At 40.1% G+C, this 25,571-nt stretch overlaps 1 protein-coding gene across 3 annotated transcripts in view; it reads left to right on the plus strand.

Moving 5' to 3' along the window:
* The window catches only part of LOC114437885 (guanine nucleotide-binding protein G(o) subunit alpha), a 65,595-nt gene that overhangs the window by 20,079 nt on the left and 19,945 nt on the right, over nt 1-25,571 (plus strand). For all 3 annotated transcript variants that reach the window (XM_028408822.1, XM_028408821.1, XM_028408820.1), the window contains exon 4: nt 22,305-22,465. In XM_028408822.1, the coding sequence (XP_028264623.1) occupies nt 22,305-22,465 (161 nt within the window). The remainder of the gene's footprint in view (nt 1-22,304; nt 22,466-25,571) is intronic.

A 25,571-nucleotide genomic window follows, 5' to 3' on the forward strand; every position in this document is an offset into this window, starting at 1 on the left:
GACAGGTTGCTGCCTGTTGTTGTGGCAACCAGCAAGTTATTCTCATGAGTTAGTCTGCACGTGTCTCTGTGTGTGTGTGTATGTGCTAGTGAGTTCCAAGTTGTGGTTTTGTGAACAACGCCCCTCTGATAACAATGTTCCCTCTGCTCATTAAAGAATAAAAAAAAAACTGCACATGGGCACATATGGTTATTAAGACAGATCTGTGGTAGAGTACACCTCATTTTTTACTTTAAGTATCCAAAACTTTAAAAAAAATTAAACGTTGCAGTAAAAAATCCTACATAACCTGTATTCAGTCATGTATAATATTCACCCCCTTGCAGCTGTGATTGATGGAAAAATAATTATTTCTTAGTGACAAAATTAAAATGTTCAGTTGCTGACAACCAAAGTTTTTAGGTTTTTAAAAAATGCGACTACAAATATCTTAAAACAACCAGAACCAGTCTAGTCTCCCAATTTAACTGCCCTACTGTGGAATGACCCAAAAAATGTGACACATTTTTTGTACATGAATACACAGTTTGAGATACATAAGGAAAAGGATAACTATTTTTCATATTATACTGACTGACCCACAATTTTAACTGCTGACAGAAGCAAAATTCAGAATTTGAAGGAGCATACAGGACATGTATTATACCCAGATGTATCCATGAATGATATAAGGGTGAAGTGCATATTGATAATGCAGAAGACAGGGAGGTCAGGATGTCTGCTCCCTCCATCCATCTATGAAAGGGTGGGTGGATGCTGCCTATGGCATCTGGTCACTTCCTGTGTATTACTGTATGTCCACAGTATCTAAACCAGTGAGACACATATGTGGTTATTGATCCGCATACTTTGACTGGACGTGTGTGTCATTATAGATCCACTCCAACCAGGTTAAGAAGGTCATTTTGTGGACAGAGCTTTCAATACACACACTCTAAGCTGTTTGAAGCTTTGTGTGTGTGTTTGAAGTGTGTGTTAATCTGCCACCTTCCTGCAGTGCTGAGCTCCCTTTGATTTTTGTTCTTTCCCTGCCCTCCTCCTCTTGTTATTTTCAGCATCACCCCTTTGTCTCTCTTCTCTTCGTGTCCTCTGTCCTTTATTCCCCTCTTCTACTTTTCTTTCCTCCCTGCCTGTCTCTCTTTCTTCATATCATCATTTCACCTTTTCCCCTTTCGTCCTTCCTCTTCTTCTCAATCACTCTCCTCCTGCTCTGTTGCCTTTATCCCTTCTCATGTTTTATGCCTCCCTCTCGTCACCTCCATTCAATCCCTTCTGGCTGGATTTTGTTCTGTTTCTATTCATACATTCTCTTCATCTAGTCAAAGATCAATAAGCAAAGGTCTTGACAAGACACCTGATTGACTAGTTCAATCAATAATCAAGACCCTCAATCGTTAATCCCACCCCCCACTGATGAGAGGTCATTAGTCTCTGGGTTACTGCAGCTGGCAAATTAACACACACATTCAGTGTGGATTTTAGGCCAGCTTTGTGTGTGTGTATGCATGTCTGCTGAATGTGTGCACACACAGAGGGATAAATATAGGAAACCAGAGAGAGGCTGAACAGAGAGAAAGTGTCTGCATCATTAAAGTGAGATTGAAATGAACCGTATCCTAGCAACAGAAAGGACCGTGATCACATACCTGAGATTTGGGAGTGTGGTTTATCTGTGTCATTGTTTCCATTGTGTGTTGCGGTTAAAACGTGACCATGTTGCAGCTTGTCTTTTATTATTTATAGCTGTAGAGTTCAGGTTGATACACTTTTGGGGGGTATTCATAGATGAGATTTTCATAATGATTTGGGGTTCCATGAGAAGTATTCCTCTCCCATTTCAAGTATCTGGGAGACTCACTACTGTCACTGTCACTTATCCACGAGTTGTAGCATCTTTTTTTTTTCTGTGGCCTTCGTTTTGAATGCGAGTTCTGGCTGGGTCCTACATGTACAGTTGGCAGGTTCTGCTCTGTTATCCCACAGTGCAAATACATGCAGATTTAGTGAACTGGCCACCATGAACCGCCTGTTGGTGTGAATTTGAGTATGAATGTGTCTGTCTGTGTGTGTGCGCCAGACCCTGTGATAGACTGCCAACTAGTGCACGCCGGGATCAGATCCAATGTCCTGCGACCTTGAACAGGCTAAACGGTTTAGAAAATAGATGGATGACTGACTCAGTAACATCTCGGTGATGCTTACTGAGGAGGAAACAAGCATTGTATATTTCCTCAAGGGTGTATGTGTGTGTCATCACAATGGTAGGTTATGTGACCTGTGAATCATTTGATCTCACTCTGTTAAAGGTAGAGATTTTGAAAACTCAGTGAGAATTCAAAAGTAAACATTCTTCTTTTAATGCGAAACTGCCTAATTAATTGGTTGCTATCAGATTGTAAAGAGAAGTTACACTAATTTAACAAAAAGTGCATCAGAATGAAATCTGATACCCTACCTTAGTGAGCAGCTTGTTATATTTTCTGCTGTATAACAGCCATAGAGGGACAATTTAGACCTGAGAAGAAACACAGGGGTGTGTGTTTGCATGTACATCTGATTGCGACCCACTCAGTGTGTTTGTGACTCCACTTAGCTTCAGCCTTGCATTTCATTGCCCTCGTGTCTTCCATGTGTGTGTGTGTCTGTAAGCCAACAGTGCCTTTTAGATAAAGTAAAGCCTGAACAACACGTCAAAGTGCATAAAGTCAGAAAGGCTCAGAGTCGGGCCTTTAGGCGAGGCAACATACACACACTCACCACCAAACACCACTAGAGCTCTAGTTCCATAAATTGCCCTGTAGCTTTCTAAAGAGATACACACTCACAGACAGCCACACACTTAATACACGGTCTCTCTCTCTCTCTCTCTCTCTCTCTCTCTCTCACTAACCTCCTTGCTGTATTTGCCAGACTGGTGCTGCCAGCATCATATGACAGGCACATGGACCTGTCCTGCCATGCAAGCCATAACACTGCACTACTAAGAACAAGACCATGATGCCTTGCTCCTGTCACCTCCAATTACAGAGGCCGCCAATCATTGGTGCTGGGTTGCTAAGCCCTGCATTCAGAGGGAAAAAAAATCTCACTTCCAAAAAAAATAATCAAACACATGCTCACATTCTGAGGAATATCTGCAGATGTTGAAAATAATCTGAATTCTAAATGATTCGAGCAGGAGCAGAGAACTTTAGGCTGCAAGGACAGCTGAGACTGAGACTTCAGTTTGATTTGACATCATCTATAGTCCTGTGCAAAAGATATTGGGACAGTTAGATGAAATCTTTTTTTCTTATTAATGACAGCAACAGATGGTATGACCCATCAGAGCCCTGTTCTCCCACAATGTGAAGACCTCCAGGTCATTCAGGTTCAATCCACATAAAAACTGTGGCAAGTACTCCAGAATGCCTGGAACAATGCCAACTGTGGAAAAAAAACACTCTTGTGCTGCTTCTGGGTCAAAGAGAGCTCATACCAAATACTGTTATTTAATAAATAACAACAGATAAATACTGTTGTATGATGGCATTATTATTGGAAACATGCTGGTCTTTATGGTAAAATAAAGGCTTTGGTTGCAGAGAGCCGCATAGATAGGGTTGTGATGAGTCAGTTATGAAGGCAACTGGCGTTTATGTGTGTGGTAGAGATTTCTCAAGGGGTGTGTGTGTGTATGTGTGAATGACCTCAGGGATTGGGTTCTCAGGTGGTGAGAGAGAGTGGGAGAGAACATGGGCCATACTCTCTAGAGAGATACAGAAAGAGGGGGAGGGAGGGAAAGAGGGAGTAAAATGTGAATTATTTCCCCTCAAGTGTAAAGAATGATGAATAGAGTGATGGAGGAGAGCAAAAGAGCAGAGAGAGAGGGAGAGGGGACTATGGGAGATGGTCCTCAGGGGTTAGCAGTGAAAGACCACTATGTCATTACATGCCTGTGTGTGTTTGTGTGTTTACAGAGAGGATCAGGCTGATGAAGCACCATGCATTAATCTTATCACATTTCCATTTCTTTGCAAAGAAGCCAGAGAGTCAGAAAAAGTCCCCCGAGGACAGAAGGAGACTCTGCCCCACTATTAATACCAAATCTGATCCTTTTCAAATGTTGTGAGTGTTGCTTCTAAATAATGAGCTCTTTATTTGATTGATTTTGTGTAATGATCAGGTATTTTATTCACTGGATTAGATGATCCAGTTAATCCTGTAAAAGGGATTTTAATAGAATCTCCACAGATATAACTCTGTCATTGTTTTGACTGTTGCCAAAATATTAAACTACATTAAAGCATTGTTTTTCATAGCATTTTTAGAGCCAGGGAAATGTTTTATTGTTTGTGAAATAAAATGCTCTCAGAATACAGTTACAGCTTTTAAAATGTTTTGTTGTCTACATTTTTAGATACTGTGGTATAATAATAATTATATTATGTATATTGTGCCAATTTGTGTCTATGTAGCAATTTGAGAGCCAACATGTATGAAGTCAATGCTCAAAATAATTGGCGTGTCATCCAGGTTTTGCTTTTTAGCATTGGTGCATTGTTGTGCTTCTCTGCTTCCAATCTGTCAGCCAGCTGCTGGTGCAGCTAATTAGGCCAAGCTAAAAATAGACACCTGCCTATAAGATTAATATATCACCTCAATTCAGATGTCTCTATCTTCTAATGTGTAGTTCATAAAGGATAGATATAATCCCGTCATGACCAGAACCTACTTTTTTCTTTAATCTCTAATTATTTTGATTGATGATTCTATTATTTTATATGTAAAAAGTAACATTTATTTACAAATCTTACATATTCCGGGCTGTGCTTTGTGCTTGTTGCTGCTAAATGCCTTTCAAAATGCCTCTTAATTATACCTGTCTCAAAATAGACACTAATATAATTAAAGCGTTGCTCTGTAGCAGCACAGTGGTTTGTGCTCATATGGAGAACTTATAAGAACTGGACTGCTGGAGAGCTTGGTCTGGTAAATACTGGCTGCATAATTAAATATAGGATGAGCTGATCGGATGCTCATTACTGTCCTGCACTTGCTACAAGAAAGCAGTTGCTCAGTGTGCTGTTCATACATTATGCCCTTCTTTTGAGGCTCATATTCTTGCAAAAATTTGCCTCACTGATGTAACATGATAAACTTATAGCAGTTAAATACACTCCCAATGAGTTTGTCGGCCATAATCCAGGTTTGTACTGTGTTACTGTGTGTCTTTATGTTATTGTATTAGTGTAAATTGTATAACATTTGTGGCACAGGCAAAGTAAAAACATTGACTGTCAGCATTGACTGTTTTTTTTCAAGATTTTGTCATTAATCATTGATTAAAGTACTACAGTATTTTCCGGACTATAAGTCGCACTTTTTTTCATTCTTTTGCTGGGTATGCGACTTATACTCAGGTGCGACTTATATATGAAAAAATATACAATTAGTTAGCCTTAGCCTCCTGACGTCCCGTTTAAATATAATGGTAGCTGTTCTGTCCCTCTCCTTGACGGTTCTCTTCCACCTCCGGCTTGTCCACACTTTGCATTCCGAGCATAGGTAACGCGCACATGGAACGTGTGCTTGCAGCTGAGCCAATAGGCCGACAGGTCGCTAATTCCAGACAGCTATACGAGCGCACTTAAGTTAAGAGGCAACATTACGCTAAAAACATAGTGATTTACGCTGGCCCGCTGGTGCGACCTATACTCTGGTGCAACCTATAGTCCGGAAAACACGGTAAATAAGTGCAGTTTAAAATCCAACATCAGACTGACTTTCAAACCTTTGCTATGTGCCATATCTTTATATTTCATGTTGTATTTTACAATTAACAAGATAAGAAAAAAGAGATATATGTCGATTTCTCAAAACATTTCCTAGCTTTTTTTGCAGTGTGCAGTGTTACTCTGCTGCTGTATGTCTGACCTTATTCATCTACATTACTGTGCTAGTGAATCAGCTGCAAATATAAAGACAGACAGCAGTTATATTTTTTGCTCTTAGTAAGCATTAGGCCTGTTAGCCATCCATCACCTACAAATGCAAAATCTGTAAAGCTCACCTTCACTGACAAAGCACTGTAATCAGCAACTGACTTACAGCATTACATTTACAAGTGACTCACTGCCTTTCTTGATGTAATAAGAATAATGGCAATGATGGTAATGACTTGAGATCCTCACTGTGTTTGTGTGTGTGAGACACTTCTACGTCAGTGTGGTCAGCTCATGTGTTTGTACCGAATGTTTCTTCTTTCATTTTTCTGTCCTAGTTTTGCTGCTCGGTGATGTTCACATTTACCCCTGCACCCGCAGTGAAAGGGCAGACTGTGTATATGTGCCCATGTGCCTGCCTACAGTGCCTTGTGTAAATTATGAAGAACATTTGAATCTATATTTGATGACTACTCTTTACAGCCGCTGTGGGTGTGTTCCTATGTGCCATTTTACGTTATGTGAGTACTGACATGTATTTCTGCATGGTGAGAAGGGGTTAAAGGGCTCGTCTACTGAAGTTCTTAGCCTTTGTTGCTGTGTTATTGGTATAGGGTAGTCTTGGTTAGGTCCATATTCATGCTAATTTCAAGTCAGCCTTTTATGTAGAAACTACATCAAATTTAAATCCATGTTCAGCGTGGAGTGAGTTCACCCACAAACAATAAGAACAAGTTTTAGAACAGTGATGACAGATATAGGACCTTCACCTGCTGCCGCTGAAGGTAGAAAATTCTGGTGCAGGTGAAGCTGGGCCCTTTCTGTTGAACTTTTGGTAACCTTGCCAATGTTTTCCAGCCTTAAGAGCAGGGAAAACTGCTTGCTGAGTCTGCCAGTAAATAACTGGAACTGCTGGTGCTGGGGGGAATACCCAGAAGAGGCAGGGCATCCACCTGTGAAGTTGTGTTTATTGAACATCTTGCTGCCATGAGTCACAAGAAGATTTGTTGTGTTGTTGTGGGATAATAAGGTTTCTATCTTTCTCTCTTTTTATCAGTTTAAAATGAGCTGGAAATATTCAGTTAATTGTATTTTTTGTCTAATGTTACTAGAATAATTTTAATCAGAGTTATCTTATATTTTATCAATTAGTTGTTTTTTTTTTTATTATAAATGCCGTTAAAATCTGACCTTTCACTGTGAATGTGTCATGACAAGCTAAGTCACCCATCTAACAGTATATATCAGGTACACCTGCCACCTGTGATGATGAATTCTGATGTAGTGTGACGATGCCTGTTTAAATTTACAATGTGTGAACCCTCACTTTCTGTTGCTGCAATATTACTGAAACACCACAGGTCAGTTTAGTGTGAGGGGTCGGGCCCACAGTGACTGTGACAAATCCTAATCCTGGAGATTCAGCTGTTATGGGTGCACTGTACCCACAGATGGGAAAAAAATGGAATGATACAAACTGCTTATATCAGAAAGGTCTATGTAATCTTTTTTGTAGCTCTTGTGAAAATAAGCAAAAATGACTGACATAACAACAAAATTTTATCTGTGGATGAAATCTCCTCTCATCTCTCCATCACATGATTTATGTTTATTGTATTGTATTGCTGTAATTTTAGGAAGCTATTTAAGGGGATGATCATTTCAATTCAGGAGTGTGTTGTTCTGGACTTGTCAGGAAGGAATGATGATAAATATGATGATTAAGCTGCACAGCCATGAGAATACATGTGAATGTACGTTTGCATGTCTGTGATCTATATGTGTGTGTGTGTCTGACAAGGTAATGAAAATATGACTCAGTTGTTTTTCAGCTACTTGGTGTCTACCCTGATCTATGGCTGCAGTGACGCACACACACACACACACACACCATCAGATGACACAGGCTACAAAGGCTAAGACAAGAACGTATCTGTACCTGACATGCTATGCTGATGTGGGGCCACAGACTTACACATCCTGTGAGCCACATTGAAACAGTTTATCTCTCACTCATGCACACACACACAAACACTGCAACACAGTCAGCATGCTGCTAATTCTGTTTGTCAAAGGACACATTTGTGCTCTTGCACAGTAAAAGCCAGACAGATGGAGAGCCACAGAGAATGGCAGTCAGTGAAACAGAGCAAAAGATGGGAGAAGGCTGAGATAAACAACTTTACAAAAAAAAAAACAACTGAGACCAAATAAAAAGCAAACAATAAATAGCAGCTTAGCAGTCATGAGGACAGACTCAATGAAAAGCACAGTGGCCTTTATAAATTGGAATCAAATGCAACACCCAGAGGCTACATGAAAATTGCAAATGTGAGACATGCTTAAGATCGGTGTCATCTCTATAGGTCCTCTCCCGTCACTAAGCATCCTGTCACTTAAAATAAAACCAATTTAAAGTGAAACTGAAGATGCTGGCCAATGATAAGACTCAATAAGAAACAGTCAGCTCAGTAAGAACAGACGTCTTGTTACAGTGTTGTGTAAAGCTGGTCTGGAATTGTTTTCTGAAGAGTAACTGTTGTTTGCTGGATTATTTTCCCAGTCCTCGTAAATAAGGCAATCCGGCAATGATAAATTAAGTCAGGGAAGTTAGGTTAAGCAAGTAATTTAGAAAATGCAGAGCCGTTGCATCTTTAGAGCGGACTAGAAGAGCAGGAGTCTGCTTGAATCAATTTGTCATTTACCATCCTGTTGAGAACTTCTGCATGTGCAGCATCTGTCTGACACATTTTAAGCCAAGCTAAAACCTCAGTGGCATTTATACAGAACTTTCATTTCACTAATCGTGTCTATGAACAAATAATCTCTATGAAATTACTTGTGATATTAATTTTACCTGTGTGTGTGTGTGTGTGTGTGCGTGCGCATTTCTACCTGTGTGCGTATGTGTGTGTTTGAATGTAGATGTGGGTGTTTGCACACTGCTCTGGCATTTAGAGGCAAATCAATGCCCTGCTGACTACTGCTGCTAATTGAAGGTTAGCAGATACCATCAGCGTGAGTCTCTCCCTCCCTCTCTCTCTCTCTCTCTCTTTCTCTCCCCCTCTCTCTCTGCCCTTCTCTCTTCCTGTCCTTGGTCGATCAGGCTCTTTATTTTTGTCCACCTCAAGAGCTGCATTATAGCGCACACTGACACACAAACATCAACCCTGTCAGAAGCAACTTTCCCCCTGCGTCTTGCATTTGCCATCTTCAGTTAGTGACACTACACTGTTGGTTGCAGGATTCCTTGTGGATGATGCAAATATGGCCTCACTGCCATGGCAATGAGTATTATCTGTTAATACTTGAAATTTCCATCAGCTTAGATTCCCGCTGGGTTTGGGTAGACAGCAGCAAAAAACGCACAATATAAGAGTGATGCAACTATAGGATTACTATAGTAATATAACACATTTTACACAGCAGTGATCAATGCTATAAAAGTGATTGCACCATTGTCTGAGTGGGTGCTTCTAACTCTCATAATTACACTTGTTGTGTTGTGAGTCTGAGAAGATGCTGAACAAATGTGGCGGTGATGCGTAGTCTGATGAAATTTAGGAATGGGGACAGTGTCATGTCAACCTGACACTGTGTGTGTATGTGTTTGTGTTTTCTCACAGTAGCTGCAGGAAATCGGAACGTTCAAGGTGATTAATTCTAATGTCTGCTGTTGCTGTGGCAACAAGGACACCTGAGTGAGGGGAGAGAGTGAGAAGGAGAAGAGAGAGAGAGGAAAAAAAGATGACCAGTGCTGATCTGGAAAATATGAAGAAAATGAGAGACAGGCCAGAGGACAGACAGATGAATGAGAACAGAAATATAGATGAAGCAGTAAATGGAAAGGGGGGCAAGGAGGACAGTCCTCCATTTTGAGCTTTGTAATAATCTCCACTTCCTCTTTGTCTCTCCCCTCTTTCCTTCCCTCTTTCATCTAATTCATCTTTCTTCAATTATTAACTCGATTAAAAGCTGCATCTGTCTGTTCATAAATAATTTAGCCTTAAAAGGGGTGTCCCCTGTGTGGGCGGGAGATAGAGGCATAAAGCATATTCCCCTGTGCACATGTGAGATGGAAAAATCTATCTTTCTGCTCTGTCTAGTTGTCCCATCTTCATGTTTTTTTTTCTGCCTAACCCCTCAGTCCCCTCTGTTTGCTCCATACCCTCATCTGTGTATCCACATGTGTCCACAGCCTCTCCCTCTCTACCTCTTCATCTCACTTTAATTGCAGCTCATGCCTTAGCATCTCTTCTAGCAGCTAAATTTACTCAGACAGACAGATTCTCATATATGGATGCCTGCTGATTGTCTGGTAAAACAAAGGAAGCACCACTTTATGTTAAATTAAAGGTGCTGAGGTTTTTCTTTCTGCCAATGGCATCAAGCTTGATGTCATCTTCTGACTGGCTGTGCCACATTTATTGGTCAAATGAAAATGAGTGGCAGTCTAATGTGTGAACCCAATCAAATCTGTCAAGTAGTTTGTCCCATCAGTGTGAACTCCCAGAATTATCATTAAAATAGTCACATATCAATACATTGTCATTGTTTATGTTTATTTTCCAACCCTTGTGATGGAGTTTTTTGATCACAGCAGAGCACTAACTTATTTCACAATCATGACTATGAGGTGTTCTAAACCATGATCCATCCAAGCCTGACGATAGAGATGTTTGATCCATCCCATCATCTAACCTAAAACAATCTTTTCCTGCAGCTCTTGTTGTGTTACAATCCTAAGTGGTGCTTCTGTTGATCAGCTCATGGAGAAAAGGTTAAAGGCTTGTGTGTGTATGTGTTAGGTAATGACATAACGTGGGCCTCAACGTGTCTGGAATTTTAATGAAAAGCTGGTTGGAGTTGGAGTGTCTTTCTCCACCCCCTTATCCACCCTTGGTGTCTTCATCTCTGTGAGCACCTCCTGTCTCATTATTGAATGAGATGATGCAGGTAGAACAGAGGAAATATATATATAACATCAAGGTTGATGTCATTGTCAGACAGGCTGCTTTCTATATTTTTGGTCAAATGAACATGAGTGACAGTCTAAAGGCAGATTCAGCACATATATATATATATATACATATATATATATATATATATATGTATATATGAGCTTGATTTGCCTTTCCTTTCATTCACATACATAATTGAAGTCGTTTTTATGCTTGCTTCGTTTCACAGCGTACATACATGTACATTAACTCACACACTTGTATTACAAGACAGTCACAATGCAGCTAAAGGCTTTGGTATGGGTGATGAAGATGGAGATTGTGATGAAGAGTGTGTCACACAGAGGAAGTGCAGTGAGAGCAAGACTTAATGTCTGTATGGTCTAGTGTGTTCTTTGTGGGTTCACTGCTATAGTGAGTCTTCTATGAGTGCTGTCATGCATACAGTAATATGGCTCAGCACCTCCCCCCTTCCTCTCTCTGTGGTTGAGAGAAGACAGAGGGTGTGTGTGTGTGGTGCTGCTCTCTGTCCATAGCAGCTTTTCTTCACTATTCTTCAGCCTTCTAACAGAGAGGGAATGGGGCAGCTTGAATAGAACAGAGTAATGGGCGGAGAGTGGTGAGAGAGACGAAAGATAAAAAAAGGAAAAAGATGGAGGGTGTGTGTGTTTGTGTGTGTGTGTCTTGTTAAAGCGCCCAGTCAGCCAAGCAGCTAGTGCATCACTGCTGCTTTCTAGTTTTGTGCTGCAGAAAGTTCTGCCCACGGCATGCTGACACTCTCTCTTACACACACACATGCACACTTAATGCACATGCACACAAACACACAAGCAGTGCCCAGTTTTATCATGGTAGGATGAGTGTTAGAGCCAGACAAGAGCCAGCATTTTATGACATATGCACCCACATAGACTGTCACACTCCCCAGGGTCCACAAACCTCAACCACACACACACAGTGGAGCAAAGCAACACACAAATGTACTGTTCATGTATTTTACTGTACAGTCTGTGCCTGAAAAGCATTGTTTAATCGAAAGCTTGGTCACTACTGTAATCATTCAAAGTACTGCAGTCAGTTCCTTTTAGAGGTGCTATGTAAATCTACATCGAGATTTAGATCTGTATTTAACTGTAACAACAATGCTGACCATTTGTACCATTGTACTTAAGCTATTATAATTAGCATTTGTTTCACTGAGGATTTTTTTTTGGCTTTTTGTCATATTTCATGCATCAGCTATAACCTAATACATACTGTGAATCAGTGATGTGAACGTATTGCTCCATAAGTGATTCATTAGGCTGGGCTGACATTCCCCTGTGGACATGGATATGGACAGCTGCAGACAGCACGAATATGCAGTTGTTGTTGTTGTTGTGTTACTACTTTTAAGTGCGCTTGGAAATACATTCCATACATGCACATTAGACTGGTGTCTATAGAAACCTACTATTTTTTACTGACTCACACACAATTTGTTCTCCTCTCAGAGTGTGTGATGCACAGTTCCAATAAAAGTCAGTTTGTCGTCACATGGACATTTGTGTACTCAGGTGTAGATCTTAGTTAACTCATTTATATCCTAAGTCTTGGAGATGTGACTATTTAATACATGTGATTATTTTGCCATTTTATGGGAACTTATTACACGCAAGTTAATTTGTCAATGGGGTGAAATGAAAGTAAAATTACATAAAATAAATCAATGATCAAAAGTGACTATTTAAATGACAGTGGAAGAAATTTCTGTTTCTCTCATTTGTTGTTTTTGTGTTTTTAGGATGCATGTGTACGTTTAAGTGTGTGTCACTTAATAATAAGTGACACACACTTAAACGTACACAAAAACGCTGAGCAATCATGGCATAAAAAGTCTTGTTGGCACATATCAGGCTTGGTGTTTTGCTGCTAATATTGACACTTCACTATTTACTACTAATAGTTTTCTAGGACAAAATAGGTAAATAAGAACTTAAGAAACGAGAGTGTTCACACACACACGTCACACAGATCTATTCACTGACAGATGATTCACAGGGGCCTATCCACACTGGGCTTATTAGCATACCTGTGTTTGAGTGATTTTGTGTGTGTGAGTGAACTGCCATTATTTATAGTTCAATGAAGCATCAGACCTGAATGTAGTAGCACTGTCTGTACTTTCTCTGCAGTGTGTGTGAACGGTGGGCTGTGAAAATAAGATAATCTAATTCAGTTCTTATCTGTAATGGCCACAAGACCTCAAATGCTCACACACACACACATGCCATTATATGTTTTTGAGTGTGTGTGCCTGGGTACACTCTCTGCTGTGAGACATGGGATGAGCTTTCTTCTTCTGCTCCATCTCTTTCTTTTCTCTGGGTGTCTTACCATTCACTTTTCTATAAGCCCCTTTGCCAGTCTCTAGGATACCAGTTACCATAGCAACCAGGCTAGCCGGCCACCTCTATGGAACACGCAGCCATGTGGTCACCTGACCACCTATCTTTCACATGATTGGATGCTGTGTTTTGGCCTCCTCTCTTCACATGTTATTGGTTGGAACAGGGGCCCCAACAATTTCTCTCTCATCTCATATTCATACCCTTACTCTAGCTTTCTCTTTTTCCTGTGCATCTCTCTGTCCCTTCCCCCTCTCCTTTCTCCTTGCTGTTTCTCAGCAAACACAGGGCTGTGTTACATCAGCACAACGCTACAGTCAATTCATTTGCTACTTCTTCTTTGATTGACCAGATTTAAGGAAAACAAACCAGTAGCTGCAAAGCTATTTAGCTAGTATGTGCTATTATTGTTTCCTTTTGTTTAATCATTTATTTGTTATAAAATTATATTTAATCTGGATGTTTCAGCACAGCACTGCTGATATAATGCTGCACAGGGTTTTCTTTTAACAGTTATTGAAGCAGAAGTGCTAACTTTTAACCCCCCCTTTAGATGATCTTGTGACTCCCTGATGTTCATGACCTGCAGGTTGAGATCAACCGACTTACTGTCTGAAAGGAAAAAGATTGCCACAGCTCTGGATTGTGCACAGTTGGCTCTTTGTTTAGGACTGTAACTGTAACTTAATTTACTTGATTTAGCGTGTTAATATTTTACCTTTTATTTGGTCTTCAGAAATATTCAGTTTATATGGCACAGACGAGCAACAAATCCACACATTAGAACAGATGAAATCAGTCAACAATTGAAATATTGCATGAATGATGGATAAAATAGGAGTTTTTTTTATTTTTCTCTGGATACATTTGAACAAGTAACAACGAACATCATTTCATAACTGGATATTATAAAAAACAGATTATAGTCATACTCCTTCTGCATCAACATGATCCCTCAGCTCCCCCAGGCCTGGTGGGAGATGTAGTCTTTTTTTTTTTCCAGTGTGTCATGGATTTTTCCAGAACTCTCCTCCCAGGTTCCATCAGGGCTGGTTCTACATCTGCATGTAGCAGACTCCACTCCCTGTGGAATTGATTATGGCCCCTGAGCCTGAGTTCTCAGTCTGATCCACAATCTGTCTTGATTACACTTTGTTGTGGCAGAAGATTGGAGATCACTGTCTGATCAAACTTGCCACAATGACATTACCAAACAGCAGAGATGCCTGGTTAATGTGACCAAACAACACCCTGGAGAAACCTTGTCTTTGCCTTCATATCCTCTCAATAAATATCTACAACAGACCCTGTAAAATATAAACTGCATAGAGTTGCACTAAGTGTAGAGTAACAGTGTCTCACAGCACTGCCAGCCACCGGCATATACAGGTGAACATTATCGTTAAAAAATTGACACTACACACAGACAGATAGCAACACGCATGTCTAGAATGAGTATAATTTTCCAGGGAGCCAACACCCAAACTACTAGGAACTACTTGTTACCTAAATATTGCAGCTCTTTCTCGCATGTTTATTTTCTCTTTAAATAACAGCTCTCATGGCCACCTGTGTCCAGATAGAAATGTGAGAAACTCTAGTGCAATGTGTCTAAAGAGAAGAATTCTGCTCGGCTTTTAGCTTGTTTTTAGCTTGTTTTTCCAAAGGTTGCTCAAGGGAGATTGTTTTATTGTGTATAATGTGTGTTTATTTTACACGACTGTGACCTGGTGTGTGTACATGGGTCTGTCAGCAGAGTCTACACGTGTGTGGACTGTAGATAAGACATGTTTGGAAAGAGGAGGGGTGATGGCTCAGTGCTGGATCTAAGTATAGATGAAGTGTGAGAAGACAGAGACAGTGACTGACAGAGAGGCAGATTGGACAAGAGACAGATACTCCAAAGACATTGCAGGAGAGAAACTATTAAAAAGAAACTAGTAAAAAAAAACAGAGGGAGAAGAAGAGGGAGTCTGTTTTCTGTGGAAATCCGGGGTGGAAATACAAATACAAAGAGTGTTTATATTAAGGAATAGATTTCCTTACAGCACAAAACCACCACAAACACACACCTGACATTATGCAGAAACAATCCATTAATCACTGCTTTTATCATTGGCTCACACAAGGAAGAGCAGAGCTCTGTGTCACGGGGATCAGAATTTAGAGCCAACACAGGGGACCGCAGGAATGAAAAAAATACAACATAGCGAGATCTTTAATAAAAAGTGCCATAAGAAGGAGCAGACTGGTGGAGGCAGACAGAAACATGACTGCTGTGGGTTTTTTTTAGAGAATAGCTGTTGACAAAGACAGATGGAGACCCTGATGTGTGTGTGTGTGTAGGTGTGTGTGTAGGTGTAGGAACCTTCTGAAGGTGTAGGAAGTAAATGTATTCCATCTAGTAATCCTATAATAACACACTTAGCATACAAAGCCATTTGTTTTTCAGTCATGACCCATTTTCCTCTGTCACCTAGTAATCACACTGGGCAAGGTGATAGCATTTACATCATGAACATTGCAGGTGAATGATTCATTCACATATTCATAGTTTGTTGTAGATTTAGAACACACACACACAAGCTATTACTATTGATATGTCAAATAATTGGTCAGTGCATTTAGAATATGTGCTTTCAAAAGCATCAAAATTTAAATACCTACTTGGAAGATGATTATGTGTCTACTTTGTGTGGACAAATAATGCTTTTGCATTCCACTTTCTCACATTTCTCCTCCTCATTTCTTCATCCCTGTCTGTGTGGGGACAGTAGGATTGATTTTTTTTCTGTTTTCTCTGGCTTCTATTGACTTAAGTGTATGTTAATGATCCACTCATAATAACAGCAGATACTGTACATGCTCCATATCCGTTGCCTCCTCCCTCTTTGTGTGTGTGTGATATATTGGGTGTGGTTGTAGGAAGCAAGCGTGGCAACAGAGAACTGCACTAAAACACACACACATACATATGCATAGTGTGTCAGCATATGTGTGTGTTAGGGCTCCACTGGGGCAGTCTACAGGAGGGCTGAGCAACAATTAAATATTTCATCACTTACATTATTCAGCAACTGCTGCAGAGAGGGAGGGAGGCGATGCACTTTCCTCCAGATGTTTTGGCTGTTTTTATGACATCTATTTCAGAAACATGGGTTAAAATGTAGGAATATTGCAAAAAAATGTCGAACGTTTAAAATGCATGTTAATTTCTAAGCAATACATTAGCAGAATGGAAGAGGGGTGATGCTAAGGAGGAGGGTGCGGCAGAATGGATGGGAAGGGCAAGAGAGAGAAAATCTGAGACAAGATTGCATTCCCGGGAAATGAGCATGGTCACCATGGCAACTGCAGCTGAGAGTCACATGATGCGGAGGAGTGAGAGAGAGAGAGAGAGAGAGACGAGTGAGAGAGAGAGAGCAAAAAAAGAAAAGCCAAAGTGAGTGGGTGGGGCGTCTTGCTCCACCAGCAGACAGCAGAGGAGGAGAAGGAAGAGATGGTTAATGAGATGAAATAATAAAGTGGAGGGCTGGATGGAACAACTGCAGAAGAGTGTTTGTGAAAAGTGACAAGTGATGTTCTTTTATGCCACTGGATTATAGTGATGCTCTATGGGGTTGATCAGAAGAGCAGATCATAAAGATTAAAATATGAAAGACAAAAGGGCAAAGAGAGGAGTCCAAAAATAGATAAGAGAAAACAGGAAGGGTGAAGAGAAAAGAGCCACAGAGAAAGGGAGAACACTGTTAGAGAATGCCAGTCATGGTTTTTTTTGTCCGGGGTATCTGATTGGCTGGTGCTCTCCGTGACGTCAGTAACAAACACACACAAACACACATTTGTTTGTTGAATGACCCCTTTCACCTGTGTTTTATTCATGTGTAGGCCTGCCTTGTTTTATCTGTATCAATAATTGCAACAAACTCAAACACACTAACTGACCTATCCTTGTAGGGTCTTACTTGCAGTGAAGTAGGCCTATTTAAAAATGCATTTTGAAAAGGCAATAGGCCTTCTATAAATCTCATAACCTGTATGTTCTGTATCATTTATGTGCTTTTTCACATACATACGGATGGAACTACCAGGTGACATATATTTCTGTGGAAGTTTGAGCTTGTAAGTGTGCAGGGTTTCCATTGCACTTGCCTGAAGTAAAATCACACCTGAACAACACACACACACGCTGACCCTGTCCCTCCAATATGTCTGTTTAGACAGTATCCTTGGCTTTGACTGTGGGTTTTAAGTGTGTCTGTGGCCCACTGCCCAGTACTTTAAACAGGAATACACTTGGCCTAGGCACACACACACATACACACATAACAGGAAACAGGCTCAGTTTCTTCCTGAGCTGTCCTTCATTCATACAGGCACACCCAGAGGTAGACCCACACACTCTTTCATTCCTTATCAGGCATTGTGTGGCTGCTGACGGAGAGGACAGAGCATCAGTGGCAGAGAGGAAGCTAGAACAGAGCTGTGCTCATAGCTGAACCACATTTACATCGAAATAAATCCCTCTGAGTGGGATCAGTGCCTAGTAGAGGACGACAGGGTAATGTTGTGAAGGGAGTTTGTTCGACATGTTGCTATGTCTCTGCTGGCTGAAGTGCAGACCACAGACTTGGGTTTAAATGTAGCTCATGGACACTGTCACTGCAACAGCCATTCAATGACACATGCAGGGGGCATGAGTCAAAAGCACCTCTTCTTGTGTTTGTCAGGCGTATTTTGTCACTTTTAAGATGTGTAAGACACATTAGTCTTTCTGATACCTTGATTAGAACAGAGGGAGAGTCTAGAAATGGCTGGTCACAAAAAACAGGGCAGATCTTATTTAAGCCCATGTTAAAAAGATAATGTGCTGAACATGGTTAACATTGTGCCTTAATATGATATACTTAAAAAAACACTTCAGATATTTGACATTTATTTGTCTCAAATATAAGATCAATCAGTAAACTATAAAATTGTGACGATGTTGTGAAATACTGCCCCCATGTATAAAATTAAATTGCTTTTTTTAATATTTGCCTTAAGAAGCATCTCATTTAAGATCAAATAAACAGATACACAATGCACACTCAAAACATTCTCTCTTTACACAATACATACACCCAGATTGTAAAAACCTCAAAGCAGCAGTGGAACCATTGAGTGCTTCTGGGGTTTCTGCTCATCTCCCAGGCTGGCGGTGTGAGTCATTCTCCTTCAGGCTTTGTTATATAGACTATATATACTATATAGATTATTATACAGGATGTAAGTGTGGTCAGTAAAGTAAGGAAGAGATGTGCAGAGGATTTCTCACAGTGCACATAGTAAATGACAAAGGCCAGGATAGGAGGTGTGTAATGTGTGTGTACTAATTACTGGTGCTTACTGTTTACTTCAGCCTCTACATTACACACAGAGATAGGTGGTGGGTTTTTGCATATATGTTGGGTAGCTCAGGCAGATCACTGGTTGATGTTTACATGTAGACAATGTGAGAGGAGTGAAAGGTCTAACAGCAAGCGATGAAGTGCCCTGATTGGCTATTGAATGCTGGGACGGAAGAAGAGAAAGGAACAGATGCAGAGGATGTTGGACAGATGATGATAATGAAGATGGTAGCAGTGATTGCTTATTCAATGTCCTGCCAGAAATGTAGAGTAGGAAAACACATCTGAGTCTGTTATTAGCAGGACAAGATCAAACACCACACATTTCGATCCAGTTATAATCTAGACAACTGGACTCTGCCCCGCTGCCTTGCTGTTAAACTCTTGGATATAGTAAGACCTGGACTAATTAGAGGCTTCAGACTGTCCAGACGATTAATAGTAAAAAACTACGGACAAAGCTTCTGCGACACTAGTAGGTTTCTGAAGTGCTGATTTGAGTCTCTGTGGGAGGTTTCCCAAGGGTCTGACCATCGCCATCACCAAACTCCAAATATGGACAAAGAGGTGGAGCGTGAGTGGAGCTGGGGCTGGCACAGCTCTTAGAAACAGCTGCACCATGTAATCATTACATACTATAGTTCTGTTGTTGTACAAAGACAATAAAAACAGTTAGTGTAGTCCACTAATTGGTCACAGAGGTCCTGTAAGTCTAAGTTTAATAATCAAAGTTTGTGTTTTTTTTTTAATAAACATAGCTGTAAGCAATGTGTGTGTTTGTGTTTTTCACACTTCAGAAATGTGTATATAAAAATATGCACAAAAATAAATCCATACAAAATGGTGGGACAAATGTAGACACACACTTGTCAGACATGCCCACGCACATAACCTTTAGTGACAGAGTTAAAAATGGTTGGAGATAACAGAGGGTAATGCAGCTCATGTCCCTGTGAGAAAGGGAGGAGGGGAGCGAGCCAGAGAGAAAGAGGGGAAGAGGAGTCATGAAAAGATTAAAAAAGAGAAGACAGAAAAGGATGGAAGGGGGCAAGGCAGAGGTGGAGGTTAGAAACTGAGTCTGACCAAAGAAAAGAGAAGCAGAAAGTGGAGACGCATGTGAAGGCTTAAAGTCGACGGATAGAAACACATAAATAAAGAGGGAAGTGAAACGTGATGCCAAACAGAGATGAATAAAACAAACATGGCCCTAAGCTCAGATGGAAGGAGAGACGAAGGACAGACGAATATTACAGAGAGATGAGTGCAGACAGAGGTCAGCTAGAAAGAGAGACAGAGAGATGATGATGGAGGGATCACTAATGGCTAAAAGAAAGACCTGCTGACTGCATAAGGTCAGACAGGAGGAGAGTGACAACATGAAGCCAGCCAGGGTTAAGACAGATGATAAGACAAACAGAGCAAAAAAGGAGAAAAGAAATGGAGACCATATTATGCAAGTTTAATCAGAAGGATTCAGAAAAAAGGAAAGAAAGAAAGAAAAGAAAGGAGGAGCGTGCCCTGCTTATTGTTTCATAATCAAATCAAATAGGTGTTTTATTTTGAAACAGGAAATGACCTGTTGGGCTGTGGAGGAGTCTTTGTTGACATTATTACTGTTAGTTACTAGCTCTTGTTCTAGGAGGGGGTTAGCTGTTGGCTCCACTGTCAGGCCTCCCAGTAAATGAAGTGCGCCTGTTTGGAGACTGCACTGGCTCCCAGCTCCCAGGTGTGAGTGTGTGTGTTTCTGTCTGGCTGCTACACACTGCTGTTAATTTCTGTGCTATGTGGGGAAGTCAGATAGATCATTCCTTCTGTTATTGTAATGTCAGCCTGAGTGCCTTTGCAATCTAATTATAAAGTGTGGCTAATATTACAGAACACTCATCCTGACACTATACTGTTTCTACACCTTAAAATATCCTTTATGACTTAAATCTTGAGGATATATTGTTCCAGTGATAGAGTTAGCTGGCTATTATTTTACAGAGATGATTTGATTTCAGAGCTATTTGCTTACATGGATATTTAACTGTGTTCACTGTGCATTTGCTTATTCAGCTATTCGTGGGGCCACAGCGATTCATATACCACATTGATATATGACAGATTGAAACTGTATATATACCAGTCGAGTGTGTTTTGCTCTGTTACATAAATAGTGTGTTCCTATATCTAAAGCCGCTGAAGTTGCTTTGCTTTGTTTATCATTTGTTATCATTAATAATGTACGTCTAAAAGAGGTATGAAGTTGTATGTATTTGGAAAAATACATAATTTTTTTTTACAGCTATTACAGCAGTTTTTTGATATGACGTGATGTTGGAACCACTTGGATGAGGGGTCAATGTTTTTTAGTAGACCATCATGTAGTCATTACTGCAGTATAATAATTCTGTTACAGAGAGGTGTCTATATATGCTGATAAAGGAGTACAAAGGTCAGGGCCTCAGTGTCCTGGCACTATTACCATGAGCAAGAATGATCATGTACGGTGTAAGTGCCTGAAAAAGAAATCAATAATAGAAAAGAGCAGGAGGTGGGCTCAACTGCTGGAGCTCTCTGCAGCCGGTTTCTTTCATGCTCAGTGGGTTTATGTGTTTTCCATAAACATAGAATGACTGCTGTAATTTATACTGATGAAAAAATATATAATTCACACATAATCTTGTCACACTTATGTACACAAATACAATATTTTAAAACAATAATTTCGCCATAACTATTTCATTGAGAGGGATAAGAGAGGGATATTTTGCTTATATTAAGCGCATCCTGTTGTGAACCTGAAGGCAGTGTGGCACCCTACTGACTGGATGTTTGTAATCATATGACCCATAAACAGCTTTATTAACACAGTGACTCTTTTTCAGTTATATCTGTTGGAGCAGGAGCAGGAGTCTTTGTTTAAAGGGAGTTCAGTGCAGATCAGCATGATCTGCCCCTGAAGGAAGCAGTCAGATCACAGCTGCATGACAACAGCCGTCTCGTCTTTGGCCTTCTGCAGCTAAAAACAAACACTTAAAAAAAGCTCTACCTTCATCCAAGGTTAACTTCCATGAAATATTGAAATAGGTTTTCTATTTCCATCTGTCTGGTTTTTGGGAGGCAGTATTTGCAGCTTTTAAGCATCCAGATGGATCTAAGCATCTTACTGAGGGTTTACCTACATTGCAATTTGATGACAGTACAAGAATTTCCTCTTTGTAACCTGCTGTAGAAATGTGTTGTGTTATTGCCTCAGACACATGGATCTTAATAATAATTATAACTTTATAAAGGCTGTTCACCTTCAGAACAAAAGCTGCGGGGAATGCTTGTCATCCACTCTTCTATATCTTCTCTTGCAGGTGTAATCCCACCAGGTTACACTATTTCCTTTTTTTCTACCTTATCCAATAGTTCCACTTTTAAATGCATCTAACAGTCACAAATTACATGCATTATTAGTATACTTGAATGAATAGCTTTCCCCCGTAGCACAGTGTGACACCTCTGCTTGTTTATGATTGTGACACTAATGTCTCATAATTAATCTGGTGAATAATAACACTGCTTCATTAAAGACATTCACAAAAAATCTTTTTTTCATCACTATATTAAGAGAACTAACCTCCAGCTTCCTCCTTGTTGTGTTTGATACAGGCGGATGCTAAGATGGTGTGTGACGTGGTCAGTCGTATGGAGGACACGGAGCCTTACTCTGCTGAGCTACTCTCTGCTATGATGCGCCTGTGGTCCGACTCAGGCATCCAGGAGTGCTTCAGTCGTGCCCGAGAGTACCAGCTCAATGATTCAGCGCAGTAGTAAGTCCCTTTACCTTCATTTTAATGGAAAATCAAACCCTGTAGTCATAAGTACACACAAACGCACAAAGGATTTCATAAATGACATTTTGGCAGTTATAAGCAATGCAATTAACCTTAAAGTTCAGTGAAATATTTGAGAATTAGTTTTCTGTCATAGAGCCACTAAATCTATGAGCATATCTATGAGCTGGTAGTAACCTACCCAGCTGTAGTAAGCGGCCTGAAGCTCTGTCTTATTGTCTACCAGCTCTACTTTAAGTGACAGTTATCTATTTATTTATTCATTTATTCTCCGTACCACTAAGTCCATCAGGGTCACGGTTAGGAGAAGCAGAAACCAGGCCTTTCTATCTCCACCCACTTCCTTCAGCTCCCCATGCAGAGACACCCAGCTGGCCTGACTACAGCTGTAAGATAAAACCCCTCAACAAGTCCTGGGATGGCAACAGCGTTGTGCCACATAGGCATCTAAAACTTAGTGGTCAGGGAGCATCCTTGTTCAAGATATCTAAACGTGTCATTCAAATCTAGACTCCCACCCACACACAAAAACAACATACCGTACTACATATTTACCAGTCTGAATAGCAGTCATTTGTGTGTGCAGAGAATCTTGTGGGGGAAAAAAAACATACATATAGACTTACTTGCAATGTATGTGCAATGTAACTTGTGAAATTGATTTGTGTACAGCCTAAAGGTTTTAGTTCAGTGTCAGAATTATTTAACAACCTTAATTAGGCCACCAATAATCTCTCACATTTTCAGACAATTATACATTTCCCACTTGGAATTGACTTCTAATAACCCTGTTAGTTGGGTATTAGTATTATTAAGTATTTATTATGTGTATTAATAGTGAGCAACTGGAAAAAAATTTTGTGTTTGTTTATACAGAAGTGCCATGTCAAAGACCCATTTCTGTATTATGTACAGTGTGTGTGTGTGGTTCTAAATTTCCAGATCAATATATGACTCATTTGTAGATCCTAACCCACCTACCATTAAAGAAAAACATGCGCTGCTGTTTATTTCTAATCTTCTAAATGCAATCATACACTGGCTACTATGATGTGCAATCAATCACTATTATAAGTATGGACCTAATTTATGCTGAGTGCCTATGTGTGGGTGGAGAGAGGGAGAGAGCAGGAAACACACAGCAAGGGGGAGAGAGAGGGTGGAGTAGAAAGGAAGGAGAAAGAGTTCTTTCCCTTAAGTGCCATGTTTGTGCATGTAGCCCTTTTTTAATTGTGCATCGTACATTCAGTGAAATTACACCAAGTGACATAAACCAGAGTGATGGGGAGAGATGGCACCTCTCTATTATGTGCTGCACTGACCTTTTAATAATATTAACTCACAATGTGAATCATCTTTGACACAGTAAAGTAATGCAAAAACATATACATACATTAGGTAATGCTATTAATAAATTGGCTGATAATTCTCCTCTCCAGTGTTACCAGGAGCAGTCAATAGATTTGCATCACGTTATTGCTGAGGCTGGAAATGTGTCTTAGGCCTGACGGCACGCCATCTCCATACCTCAAATGTTATTTCAGGCTGACATTAGCATTTCACATTCTGAATAAGTAGGTAACCAAGACAACAATACTTCTGCTTTATTATTGCATCAAATCTTAAACAGATGTTAATACACCTGCAAAACAAACTAGAATTAGACACTGATTTTTACATTGCTTTTCTTGGGTTGGTAACCATGTAAGAGAAGAAAATACCTGGGAGTGCAGACTCAAATTGTAACTGAAGTGCCTTTTGGTCTGGCAGTGATTATAAAGAGGGCTGTAATAAGACAACAACAAAGGGTTAAACAATACAGCCTACAAAATTATATACTGCCTATAGCTAAAAGGAACACAGACGTCATTAGCCTGCCTAGACCTGATTTATTGTAATTGACTTAACTGAGTGTAACATCTTTGATTTTACAGCCATTCTGTATATGAAATAATTTTGGCATCTGTGTTGAAATCAGGCATCAAATTCATAGTCAGATTTGATCTGACTATAGAGCAAGAAAGGTGGAGAGAGTCGATTAATCCTATCAACATTCACATGTAGCGAATTAACTCAGAACAGCATCCACATTGTATAAGCGTGTGTGTCTGTGTTAAATGTCACATTAAAGATTGATGCACACTTCCTATTATGTTGGAGTAGAACAGGCCATCCAACCAATGAACTGATAGGACAGATGTCACCTGATCAGACCACACTGGGACTGACTCTGCATGTCTCTTTATTTTAAATCCATAGCATTAAAAGGTGTTCAATGATATGTTTTAAAGTTAAGATGTTATGGGGGAGGGATGTCTTTGGTCAAAGGCATTTAGCACAGAGGGTTATGGGAATGGGAGCAGAGGGTGGGTGTGTGTTGGTAATCACACATGCATGTAATATGTGTTTTTATTACATAGAAAGCAGAACGCTGCTTTCAAAGAGGAGCAAGTCCTGCCTGAAGCCACCGCTCTCTCTCCCTCTATCTGTCTCTATTGTCCGGCATGGACTGACCTATTTATCACAATACACATACACTCTGTCTATGATTTACATCCTCTGCCTTTGTGACACACATTAAAAGCTAACACATGCACACACAAGAAATTACATAAAAAGTGCATATTAGCCACTAATAGCCGGCAGTCTGACTATACCTGAAGAGCCAGACAAACATACTACAGATATTGATTCTGCATCGTGCATTGCATTGAATAATGTAATACTCTTGCACATTATAAGGTCTGAAAGTGGAGTTACTTCTGCCATATTGATTATATTGAATAAATATAGTACATACTGGTGCTGGTGGAGCTGTTTGTCCATTTATGGCCTTGTAAAGTAGCCTCCTGTACACTGTATATGTTCTGTGTTTAACTGTCAGCAGGATTTTACTCTAAACAAAACAGATGTCAAATCAGTTATGTGTATACACATATTGTAGTGAATTTCCTGGGTTCTTTTTGATTACAGGGATTTCCTCCCTTAATTCAGATTCTATATGTTGCATCATGTCACTGCAGTTTCTGTGGAAGTCACAAGCGCCTTTTGTAACTATGTGTCAGGATATCACAGTAGGGTT

This window comes from Parambassis ranga, chromosome 6 (genome assembly GCF_900634625.1).
Source record: "Parambassis ranga chromosome 6, fParRan2.1, whole genome shotgun sequence".
Taxonomy (NCBI): Eukaryota; Metazoa; Chordata; class Actinopteri; family Ambassidae; genus Parambassis; species Parambassis ranga.